Source organism: Camelus ferus, chromosome 13 (genome assembly GCF_009834535.1).
Source record: "Camelus ferus isolate YT-003-E chromosome 13, BCGSAC_Cfer_1.0, whole genome shotgun sequence".
NCBI classification, from domain to species: domain Eukaryota; kingdom Metazoa; phylum Chordata; class Mammalia; order Artiodactyla; family Camelidae; genus Camelus; species Camelus ferus.
This window is the reverse complement of record NC_045708.1, coordinates 24,862,914-24,876,298: the sequence shown is the minus strand read 5'-3', so window position 1 is coordinate 24,876,298 and position 13,385 is coordinate 24,862,914. Positions and strand designations below refer to the sequence as shown.

At 33.8% G+C, this 13,385-nt stretch overlaps 1 protein-coding gene across 7 annotated transcripts in view; it reads right to left on the bottom strand.

Annotated features, from left to right (window-relative positions):
- ZMYM4 (zinc finger MYM-type containing 4) overlaps positions 1–13,385 on the bottom strand; it is a 145,644-nt gene that overhangs the window by 53,427 nt on the left and 78,832 nt on the right. For 3 of the 7 annotated variants that reach the window (XM_032495893.1, XM_032495894.1, XM_032495895.1), the window contains exons 3-7: positions 11,345–11,866; positions 9,624–9,685; positions 9,079–9,249; positions 2,243–2,327; positions 1,747–2,002 (exon numbers count right to left, since the gene is read on the bottom strand). In XM_032495893.1, coding sequence (XP_032351784.1) covers positions 1,747–2,002; positions 2,243–2,327; positions 9,079–9,249; positions 9,624–9,685; positions 11,345–11,866 — 1,096 coding nt within the window. Of the gene's footprint in view, positions 1–1,746; positions 2,003–2,242; positions 2,328–4,881; positions 5,050–8,701; positions 8,721–9,078; positions 9,250–9,623; positions 9,686–11,022; positions 11,153–11,344; positions 11,867–13,385 lie in introns of those variants that run through there. The other 4 variants (XM_014560604.2, XM_032495899.1, XM_032495898.1 and 1 more) reach the window with 4 other exon arrangements.

The following is a 13,385-nucleotide window of genomic DNA, read 5'->3' as shown; positions in this document are numbered from 1 at the left end:
AAAGAGTAGTTCAGAAAATGAAATGGAGTACAAGGAAAAACAAGACCGTTCAATGACTGAGGACTAAACAACAAAAGAGTACTACGTAAAATAAGAAGGGCGGAAAATTAAGGAAGACAGAAAATGAAAGAGAAAAGGCTGAGGTGATAGGCAGACAAGGAGTACCTTAAAGAACAGAAAGGGGCGAATGGGGAAAAAACAAACAAACAAAAACAAGCGATTTTTTTTAAAAAGGGTAACAGAATAAGTGAATGAAGAGGTAGAAAAGTTAAGAGTCAAGGAATGACGGGTTGAAATTTATGGATAAGACAAAAGAATAAAATGTAACCTTAGAGAATAATTAAATTACATAAGATCAGACAGAGATTAAGATATGACATGTAGGTAAAAATGATCTGTCTCTAGATAATGCAAGGCAAACACCAGAGACCAAAGGGACATAGTAAATTTAGAATAAGAACAACAATGTATGGACAAGAATTTAAAAACACAGAGGAAAAAAAACACACAGAAAGAGGGCACACGTTTTAAAATTTCTGTGAGTTTTCAGTGCTCATTTTGAAATTCATTGCTAAATCTTTGCAATAAATATCTATGACTATAATTATGAAGTGAAAAATATTGCTAAAATTTTAGAAAGTGCTGGTCCTGAAGGTAAGAATTAAATAAAGCAGCATAAAAGGAATTTATTATGTGAAATTATCTCATGGCCAAATAGGATAAAGAAAAAAAAACTATAAAAATTTTCATTTTCAAGTTGATTTAATCTTAGAATCTGATGATGAATATACCAGAATATAGAAATTAGACATGTGGTAGATAAGTACTAATTTTTAAAAGTATGTTTCATAATTCAAACAGTATAGTCTATTTTTATTAAATTAAACTTGAAACATGAAGGAATGCATATTTAAGTTCCTGAAAAACTTCTAACCATACTCAAATTTCTTTTTAAGTCTCTTTCTATACGCCTTTCTCCAACTGAACCAGAAGAGGGAGCATCTTTTTCCCTTTCTATACAGAGAAAGGGCAGCATCCATGCGAGGAATTACAGATACAAATACCTAAACTAATGAATCATGGTTTGAGTACCTTAACAATAGAAGCCAAAGTGTTTCAGAACAAGAACACTATTTATCTTTTTCTGACTTAAACACTCTAACAACCACCTTGCAAAATTAGCGTAAATTAATTCATAGTCCTCAAATATATCTAGATGACTTCGTTTGGCTGTAATAAAATAAAATCTTTTTTGGTGTTAAACACTAAAAATGGAAACTGTGAGGTAGTTCAGAGATGTTGAGAAGACAAAAATATACACACTGGAATCCATTTGAAGTTAAGAAGGAAAGTATTAAGTGAATTCCAATCACATAATAGGAAACATTATATAAACATCAAATATTTGTTGGATTTAAGTTATCTATTGCCTGCAGTTGCAAGATAAAATACTGTGGTCATATAATACCCCAAATGGTATAGATTTTGTTTCACAAAGCATCTTAAGCTAACAAAGATGATAAGGTAGGTTTCAAAAATATCTCTTACTATATAAAAGGCACATTATTTAAAGTTAAAAGAAAGCTGAGCACCTAGCATTCAGAAAGGCTGAAAGCAGCAACAACATGATGGTACTAAATAACGTGGTATTTCTCAAAAACATGGAAAGGTAGAAAATTAAATACACAGACAAGAACAAAACATCTTGAAAGAAAGGAAACAGGATAATTTAGAATTCTGCTATACTTTGAGCAACTTGAACAAGTTTTCTTAGTGGAAGGAGGCGGTGGGCGGGCAGGTGGAACTGTATATCCAGTGAGGCACAGTGTAGAGCAGAATAGCTGAGTAGACCCTTTCCTCTGATAAGCAGTTTGCCCCTTCTGGAGGATTTTTTTACAACCAGAACAGGAAACTCGAACAGCTGTGGCTGGAACTGAAGGAAGCATTTTATTCATGCCAGATGACGCCAGTGAAGGCTGAAAGCCAGTAGTCAACTGTGGAGCTTTAAAAAAAATTGGAAAAAAAAAAGTTTTACTTTTTACCATGAATTTTAAGTAGGCATCCTTTCTTTCGCTTCTAGAACTAGTCTTCAAACCCAACACTAATTATGCAATACACAATTAAAGCCATTCTAAACAGGCAGAGAGACCTGCTTAGTTTACTAATACAAGTAGATACTTTCTCTCACTTATACTGGTCAGAATAAATAAACATGATTCATTTACTCAGTTTTGTTTCTTACCAAGAGGACTGCCACTGACTGAAAACACAGCACTAATTTTCAGTTCCCCCTCTTGAGTTTTTTGCTGTTGGCCATGACTATACTCCTTTAAAAAAGAAAATAAATAAATATGTAGAGAAAAAATAAATACAGTATATCTAAAGAAATCCAGACATTCAAGATATTTTACTATGGCTTTACAGGGGTAGAAAACATTTACTGCACTAACATTACTAAGAAATAATATCAACCAAAATACAATCATGATAAAGGTATAACATGTTTGTATATGCTGAGGATAAGAGGTAAAAAACCAAAGCAGCTATCTAATTGGCCTGCGGCACTACCAGATATTTACAAATTATTTTGAAAATTCTTAACATTATTATAGTATTGTAAGTTGCTGGTTATCTATTATAAAAGTAATACACACTTACTATACAAAATTTAGACAAGTAGAACTAAGAAAAAAATTCTAATCGTATTTCCATTACCCCAAAACAACCACTGTTATTCTTTTGGTATATTTCTTTCCAGTCTTTTCCCATTCTGCATGTATTTCCTTACATAGTTGTAACTATACTGAATATACCACTCCTAATGATTAAGAATGAAATGATTTTTTATCACTTTTATCAATTGAACATTTGCAGATTACACGTTACTCCAAAATAACTTCCAGTGGCTAAATAGTCCCAGAGTCCCTGAGGCCTACAGATACACCCTAAGCAGTCGGAGAAGTCTAAAAACATATTTTAGAAGTTTGTGTTTTTATTTCAATGATTTTTTTTAGTGAATGTAAATATATTTTTAGTCATGAATAACCACACATAACTGAGTTATATTACAAGGTTCAGTGCTGTTGTTTGCTTTTCAATTACATTATTGCATTGTGAAACCCCCTAAGTGGTAGATTTAACTGTTTAAGCCATTGTTTATCACACTGAAACTGCAAACCCCCAAATTCTTCTTATTCTTGGAATTCTCAGGCAACTCCAACATACCCTTTTTTGTGTTTGTGAGCAGTGTCTGTACATTACTTGAATTTGAGAAATGATGATACATATTACTTAATAGATATATCAGATTACACAGGGATGAGACTAGATGAGGTGAGGTACTTCCCTCTGGCACAAATTAAGGCACCAGAAAACTCAGTAATATTTTTTAAACTCAAAAATGCAAAAATTCATGATAAACAAAACCCAAAACTTTAAATAAGTAAAGACAGGATCAGTACTACTAATTTTTCCTTAAGCCTCAGTAATTTTTCCTTTGGTCTCAGATTCCAATTTGATAGCCCTGTATGGCACTGAGATTATAAACCAACCCAATGTTGGTTCATTTGTTTCCACATATTTGGTTTAGTCATCAGTGATGCCATGATGAACATCTTTGTGAATACGCAACATTCATATTTAGGATTATATCCTAAGGAAAGGATCCTTAAAGTGGAATTACTAGATAAACAGGTACACAGTAAAGGTTCCTGAAACACAATGACAAATTTTTTTTTAAACTTCTGAATTTATTCTAGCAATTTGTGAAAATAAGTCACTTAAAAGTCTTTTCCCACTCGTTTCAATTTCCAATTCTTTTTTTAATATCCATTTACAAAAAAGCATTATAAGGTAACAATATTAACCACCTATAGCATCTGTTACCAACATTTCCTCAAAATGTACTTTGAGTTAAAATTTTACATACTGAAGTTTCTGTTTTTAATGCCAAAAATCTGACAGTTTTTACCTTCATGATTCCTTCTATTTCTTACAAAGTTCTACTTTCACGATAAAATACTAAAAAGGTGATTTCATTGTTTATAACACAGTCCTCTAATACAGAGGTCAGCAAACTATCTTCAAAGGGCCAGATACAAAATATTTTTTACTTTGCAGGCCATACTATCACAAATACTCAACACTGCCTGCCCTCATAGAGCAAAAACACCCATAGATAATATGTAAATGAATGTGGCAGTGAGCCAATAAAGCTTTATTTACAAAAACAGGATGCAGAAAAACAAAACAGAAAGAAGGCAGGCTGGATTTGGCTCACTGCTGATAATTTCCCAACTCCCACTTTATTCCATCTGGGATTTATTTCTTTTGATGTATAATGGCATTTTTCTTTTTCTTTCTCTGAATATCCGGTGAATTCCTTCCACTTGCCATTAATATATCAAATTCTTTTTGTCTCTTTTGTAGCAATCTATTCTGTATCATTATCAGACTGATTACTCTTATATCACACTATCCTAATGAAAATAATTGTGAAATGTTTGACTACCTAATAGTTTGCCACCTCTCTAATTTTAGAATACACATGTAACATAACGTGTGTGTACATGCCTAGTTATCCTTCAAAACATAAGAAACCATTGATATTTCATCAGAATTGTATCAAAACTGTATCTTAACTTAGGAATAACTAATATCTTACATTGTTTTGGAAGTCTCTCCATTCACTTCAGTTTTTTTAATCTAACATAAGCACTTTTTAGTTGCTTTGTGTAGGAAATAGTGTATCTTTTCATTGTATTATCTAACTAGGAAACAACTGACTTATAGAAATATTGCTGTTTTACATAACTAAAATTTAACTAGCTACTCCACTAAACTTTTCAGGAATTCTATTAATTTTCTAATAAAGATCCTTACCAGTAAACGATGATAATTGTCTCCCCTTTTCCATTATTTCTTCTAATTTCTTTAACATGTATTAGGTCGAAAATCCAACAAGACTTAAATAATAATGCTGACATCAGTAATTTGTGTTCTTTTAGAAATTATTAACAGAAGGTTTCCATCATTTTACTTTTAAATTCAATGACTGTTATTGATCAGAAGTAGATATTTCCTTACCTGATCAAGAGAGTATCTATTATAAGAAATGCATATCTCTTTTGGCACTTATATATCTATCTATATAGTCTTATTTGACCTGTTGATGAAGTTATATACTAAAAGATTTTCTAATATTGACTCATCCTGAGATGCCTACATTATATAGTACATTAAAGCAAATTTCAAGTAAAAACTTTTATTTTAATCTCAGAAACTCCAGAAAAAAAATCAATACTCATGGGCATGCTTTAATGGTCGCCAGTCAGCTCTCTTTCTCACCATCTATGACAGCTTATTTCAAACTTCTGATAGATTCCTTAAGCCTCAAGTACATATTACTTATGTAACATAGTAAAATAAGTATACATCTTAATTACTCGGCTTGTATACCCCATAATGCCTTCAAGAATCATGTTTATGTTAGTATCCTCCCAACAATGACTAATTTTACAAATATTTCGTATCAAACCAATGATTAATAACTTGAAAAGTGAAAATCTGATGACCCAAAAGCTTTCGCAAGTAGAAAAACAGATGTCAAAATAAAACCAAAAGATCCTTTATAAATATCTTTTCTTTCCCTTTGCTTATCATAAAATATCAGTATCCTAAGATAGTATTTTAGAGATAAATAGCCCCCCCAAAATAAATAAATAAGTAGCCAAGTTCCTACAGTCAAGTTGACTTGATATGGTTTAAAAAAAAAAGTCCCCAATATTTAACTACTGCATTCTACTTTCCAAGATACATGACTCACTATTGTGACAATTAATTTGCTTTCCTATCCTAATCCATTTACTTCAGTCAGCAATTACAGATTAACTCTCCGTTTATTATGAGCAAAAAGAAAAGAAAAAAAATCATGATTTTAATGTAACAGTTACTGAATTTCCAGCTTTTAGAATTTATAGAAAAGGGGAAGAGAAAAAAATGAGGTCTCTGGCTCTTTAAAGTTTTTATTTAAAAACATTCTCTAGGCATTTTTAAAAAATTAAACAACTTTTATTTATAGAAAGATTGGTAGACTACTAATAAGACCTTGATGAAGGCCCCAGATTGGCTTCTTCATGGTCATATGGCCTTAAGGAACGAACTTAACCTCTATGAACCTCAGTTACCTCATCTAAAAATGGAGTTAATATCTTCTACGCTGGTCTTCTTATACTGGGGGATAAAACAACACAGTACACATTAAAGTATCTGTAACTGTAAGTATTATATACAGAATATATTATAGTAACTTGCAACAGGATTTGAATGAAGAAATGAAACCAGGAGGACAAATGATGTTATACTAGTAAGATGCAGAAGAATGACAACTAGCAAACCCAGAAAATTGTAACCCAAATAATCAAGAGTAAATGGGAAGAAGTAGTTAAATACATATAAACATAGATTTCAGTATCTTAGTGATTTACACAGGAAAATAAAAAAAAATTTACACCAAATGAACTGTGTAAAAAGAATTAGGAAGTAAGCTGAAAGCAAAACTACAAGCTAATAAGCAGACAGAAAAGCCAAAGGAGGTTTTCAACAAGGTGCCAGAAGCTAAAGCTATGATCTTATTAAGCCATGAAAAAAGTTATTACTATCACTAGATGGTCAAGAGTAAAGGGTGACCACAACTGTTAAATCTATCAGTATTTATGAGCATTACATTAATACTATTTCAGAGTCTAAGAAAATAATATGCTCGAGCTCCTTTTCATCTACAGGAAGTGAGTAAGAGTGATACAGCATTAGGCAGTACTGAACAACAATAAATATAGATTTCCAATGGTCACTGGGGGGTAATACCTAGAACAGGACAATGAAGAAGGAAGAGGAAGTAGGAGGGGAAGAGGAAGTAGGAGGGGAAGAGGAAGTAGGAGAGGAGAGAGAAGGAAAGGAAGGGAAGAAAGAACCAGAAATCTTCACTTTAATATGAGGTCCCCTGAGGGATTTCTAAACGAATTATCAAAGGTCTGATGCCACAGGATTAGTGTAGCTGTCAACAGAGAGGACTTGTCAAAGAAGCTCAGCTTTAACCCACTCACATGCTGGGACTGCCTGATTGTGGGGTCTGGGTAAAGAATGTTCCTGAACCTTATGCCTAGGAGTTACATACATTCCTGCTTGGTTAGCAAGAGTCCAGTCGATCAGGTGGTGAGCCTTTGAGGAAGTTCTTCCCCAAAATCATGATGAAACTTCATATTTGGCATATTTTAACCATTATTATACTTGGAATGATGTATAAAAATGTAGGTGTTTCTGTGTCCTGACAGTTCCATCCTATTACTATTCTCCAGCCACTGGAACCTCACATACAGTAACACACGTAACGCTTCCTTAGTGTATTTAGTCTTTGATATAACTGCCTTCTCATCCCAAGGAAAGTGCCAACTGGGTCAAGCACAGGGAGAAAGTGATACCTCTGATGCCCTGCCAGCATTGTGATTTCTTATGGATTTCCCATGCCCAGATTGGGGCATGTAAAGAGACAGGAGATCTGCCCTGTATAGAACATGATAAGAGTCTTCCAAAGCATAAACTGCCATATAAACTTTCCCTAGACGTCAGGACATTTCTTTATCCCTAGTTCAGATATCCAAGACCTCCATTTTGCTTGCTTCTATTAATTTGCTTTCAGTCTACCTTCTATTCAGATATTCTCACATTCCTTCTCTACCATCTTCTTTGTAGCTCATACCAATCCAACTCCTGATGGCAGCTTTACCATCACTACCCTATACAGCTACCTTCCACTGGGCACCATGGAATTCTTGCTTAACTGAGCATCAATCTGACTCGTAAAAATCTTCGACATCTGTGAATCACCTGTTCTTCCGTTTCCTTACTCTAAAATAGTGGTTCTCAACATCAGAGGATCTTGTCCTCCCGGGGACACTTGGCAATGTCTAGAGACATGGTGCTACTGGTATCTAGTGGGTAGAAGTCAAGGATGCTAAATATCCTAAAATGCACAGGACAGCCCCTCACAACAAAGAATTATCTGGCCCAAAATGTGAATAGTGCCGAGAAACCCTGCTCAGAGACACCTGAATGAAAAAAATCTCTTCCACAGAAGTCTTACATTCTCAACAACCCCAATATAAAAGAAAAATATGGAAAGGTAAGCTTTCTCTAGATCAAATGTCATTTCAAAAAGTAGCTAATTCATGCTATCTTTACTTCTCAGCCTTTGCACTCATGCCATCTGTATAAAACATAGCCACCCTTAAATAATGACTGCTATTGCATATTCATCCCTTGGTCTTTTTCCTACATTCCAAACTGATTACAGCATTTGATATAACTTCTTCATTTCATTCCAACCACTGCAATGTCACTAATTATACGGATAAATTAACTGATTTCAGGACTGCACAGTTATAGGATCTCTACTGAATTTTACCTCCAAAGCAACCTTGAAATAACAGAGCTCTATCCCATCCTTATTATTCACAGATCTCAAATGGAAAATCCTGTATCACCCATCAAAGCCTCTTTTATCTTCTACCCACTGATCTAATGAGCTGGCTCTTCAATCAATTAACCCATCCAAAGATAACCTTTCCATTAATCCCTCCTGAAAAACACTTAAACCCATATATAGCCTATACTTCATTAGCGGTAACTACAAAAGGCTTATTACCTTATTAAATAAACTCAATCACACCAAAAACTCATAAACCACCGTAAACCTTCAGCCACGTCTGCTGTTTCAATCTCAGATCCTTGAAGACTCACATTCCCTAATCTTGCACTGAAATTATAAAAATCACAGAATAGTGGTATTAAGGAACAAAGTGCATTAAAGGCCTTGATTACTACTCGGGAAAAGTATCCTATAATTCTTATCAATTCCTTAGCATTATTCTGACAAGATAATTCAATTGCCTCAACCTTCATTAAAAGTCTCCTCTCACCCAGTCAACAAAACACTTTACTTCTTCATCAAGAACTTCCTCTCTTAAATGAATAACTCATGTGTGGAACAAAAAGAAGGGGGGAAAAAGGTGAAATGTTTACTTGAGCATTGTCAGGTTCATCTTTAATTTTGTCTAGTAGTCCCTGCTGTGGTGCCATTGCTTTGTCATACTCATCATCCAAAGGTTCTTCTTTAATTCTAATATTTGATGCAAAGGAATTCCCCAGTTCCGAACCAATGGATTCTTTATTGGCAAATGGATAGCTGGAATCCTAAAACACAATATAAAGGATTAATAAATATTCAGATTTTAAAATTATTCCTCTTTAGGTTTAACACCCAAAGAAAGCTCACTGGAAATGAAGAACTCTATGGACATTCATAAGAGTCCCTATACCTACAAGTTAATGTGATATATGTCTAAACATCAAATACAAATAAAGAATGTAAGAGAGGAGGCTTCTTAGAACGTCTCCAAAGATGCCCTTGCCCAAATAATAAAGGAAATTTAAGAAAACAAAACAAAAAAACAAAGAAAAACCCAGAGCTCTACCTAACACATACAGTTACAGTTTAGAAAATCACATAAAGAAAACTTTGACACTTGCCACAGTTACAGCAATCTACATATACACTGAAAACTTACCCTAAAGTTTGTTTCTGGGGTTTGTGGTAAATGGGTATGTAATGTTTCTTCAACTTGATTAGCTATTGAAAGAAAAACAAAACAAAACAAACACATGTATATGAATAACAAATCTTATAAAGAGTGACCTAAAAAGCTATCATTTGATAATCACCCCTCTTTTCCAACAAAGATGCGCATTAGATGAAATGGGTCCCAAAAAACACCGAAAAGGTGGTTTCACTCAAAATAAACAATCTGGCCCCACCTAACTTCTAGCCTCACCTCACATCTAAAGAAAGTGGTTACTTTATTCACTATGCTCTGAAAATTACTTATGTTTGCTTTTCCTCCATTTCTGCTTTTATCATTCCAAGTCCCCTCTATTCTAACCTTTATACAGTCTTCCAGACTCGGCTCAGTTCAAAATTCACCTCTCCTCTATAAAACCTTCCTCTGTCCACTGAGTTAAAAAAATCACCTCTCTTCAAAGAATACCAAAAACACAGTTTCAGTTATTTGAAAGAAATCTTATTGTACTGCCCATAACAAACTCTTCTACCACTGCCTTTAATTATAAATTAAACCTTATGCTATTCAACTGGTCATTGACACTTCTACTACTTGACTTGTCTTGTCCCTTCTGCAGTTAGACATTATGTTCCTTGAAGATAAGTATCTTCGTAATTTATCCTTCATAGAAATACTGAAAATATATGTATTGAATAATATATATACTGAAAAATATGGTATACTCTTGTACATAATGAATACTTTAATTAATTGTTCTTTTTAATACCATATTTTTCTTTCTACCATATTTTTCCTACCACTGTTGGAAGAAATATAAGGGTTGGCATATTCTACCTTTCTTTCCTTCATACCTATTGAACATTTATTGAAATACTATTTTCACTACACCAGATTAGGCCCCAAGAACACAAACATGAAAAAGGTACAATCTGGCCCTCAATAAACTCCTACACTAGTATGTAAGGCAAAACAAATACAGAGCTATAATACTGTGTGGTAAGTACTATAAATAATGAGGGATAAACAAAATGCTATGGAAATATAGATAAGGAAATAACTTATTCTTGACATAGAGAGGTTAGGGATGACTATAGGGTAAAAGAGGTTTATGAGTTAGTAGGCACTGTTGAATAAGAAGCACTTTTACAGGCATACATACTAAGAGAGAAAAAGACATGCAAGCAAATGGAAGAGCAGGAGGAAAGAGAGGCAGAGAAATAAGAAAATATATATATTCAGGAATAGAACTGAGCTAAAGTACACTGGGCAAAGAGACTCAAGAGGAGTCTCAAGAAACTTCTAAAACATAAACAGAAATGTTATCAAACAGAAAAACCCTTCCTAATTTGGACTAACTGGTGGGACAGCAGTTTGAATTAGTGCTTACAGCACAAAGAAGTTAAATCCAACTTCAGGTTCCAATGTTCAACCAAAGAAAATGAACAGGTGATTCGAGTATCTTCATCAAAATATTGCAACCAGGGGAGGGAGAAATGAGGTTTAGAGCTATTTTTCAACCATTTATACCATTACCAATAGTTACTGGGAGAAATTCAGTCACTCTGCAAAGAACAAGGATAAAAGAAAAATGACAAGCTTACAATAAATTTAACTGTTCATACTTTGCTTAGCATCAGAAGTAATAAAAGCTGTATTATTAATACGTTGTTATTTATTGTGTTTTACGGCTCTAGTCCAATAATTATTACCTGCTTTATCAAAAAAACTGCTTTTCAACCTTGAATCCAACTCTTTATGGGGTTTATCCAACCGTTTTTCACGTTCATAAGTTAGGTCTCTATTTTTCTCCTTTCCAGAAAATGTCTCTTTGCTGTTTTCTCTTACTAGACTAAAATCTTTCCGTATTGATTTAAAGACAGAAACCTGATCAAACTGTTTAGGAAAGTCTTTTTTTAATTTATTTTGAATCTGTATTTCATTTTCATTGTCTGATTCATGCTGTGTGACTCTTCTCTCTACTTCCAAGCTATCATCAGTATGAATTGAAGAAACAAGATTGTCCTTTGAACTAAAATCCTGTTCATCCTCATTGTCACTACCAACGACTGGAATTCCTGCAAGATCCCCAGAGTTCAAAAAATAATCATCTTCATCCAGCAATGAATTTTCAGATCCTGTTTGATTCGGCATTCCATAAGACATGCTGTCAAGGGTAGGAGTTAAGTTGTGGTCTATATCTTCAGACATTTCTGTATCCATGATACCACCACCTTAAAAAGTAAAATACTGTTTAGACAAATGATAGTGCTAAAGATGACCATATTTATAAGGCCTGTCTGGTATTTAACCACAAATATATATTCTTTCTTTTCAAACAAAATATAGATAATAATACCGCAGTATTCAACTAGCACTTTGTTATAGATGTGACAAATATGGCTATCCTTATCTGACAGATAAGGAAATAGGGACCTAAAGCTTGACAAACTATTTTAGGTTAGAAAGAAAAGTCAGTGTGATATAGAAAATAAGAGTACCAACTTCAGAATCAGATGTATCTGTGTTGGAATCATATCATGATTATTGAAAATCTATGTGATCCTTGAGAAATAAATTCTCAGGTTTCTTTATCCATAAAACAGCGTAATACTCACCTTGGAGATTAATTTGTGGTGAGGTTTAGTGACAGTATGTATAAAGAGCCTACTGACACAGTGACTGACACATAGAAGGGAATATAAAAGTGATTATTATCATAGAGACTATTCTGGGGAGCTGAGATTACAACCCAGATCTCCTAAGCTCAGGGTCCTAATTTCTCTGCACTAACCCTAATACTTACACCAGTTAATTTTACAATGGTAAATATTTAAACATAAAAATAAGATTTATACAACAGAATAAATTTTTAAAACTGTTTACTGTTCCAAACTACATGCTCAAGTCTTCCCCATTCCAAAATAAAACCAAAATAACTCTCAGCCCTCTATTTCTTTCTCCTGCCCTATTTCACCTTTCTTTCAAAGTCAAACTTCTAGGGAAAAAGTATACACTGGTCTGTTTCTATTTCATTTCTCAATCGTTAATCCTTTGAACTTAATGTAATCTGGTTCCCAACTTCGCAGTGGAACTTCTCCCATTAAGATCATCAATGATCTCCTCATGGCCAAATCCAACTGATTTTTTCAATCCTTATGTGGCATATCCCTCCTAGATAAAATACCTTTTATTTCTTTGACAATATATTTTTTCCTACTTTTATAACTGTTCTATTAATTTATGTGCTTAATATTCCAGTTCTCATTTTACACACTCAAGACTATTGTATTTACCACCATAGCCTTGACTCTTGCTGTTGACTTCTTAAGTGTTTTCTTCCAAGTCTGTGATGTCTATATTCAACTAGTTGCTATAGATCCCCTAGGGACCTCCAACTTGGTGCCTCAAAAATCAAATTCATCATGTTCCTATTCTAAGAATACTTTCTTGTATTTCCATCACTTGATTAACAGCATTACCAAGCCAGCAGTCGGCTCAAGGTAGAAAAGAGAATCACTCCCAATTCTTCTTCCCCCAGGACAAATTCTTTCAACTGTACTACTTAATATCTCTCTGAAATTCATCTCCTCCATTTGGTACTATTCCAACACTCCACATTTATTTCTGCTGACAGTGTAATAACTCAATTCACATGGATACTTAGGAAGCAATCATATTCTCACAAACCCTACCCAGCAACCACATTCAACTGGTCCATGAGCAGGCAAACTGGAACTGACCAAAACACGG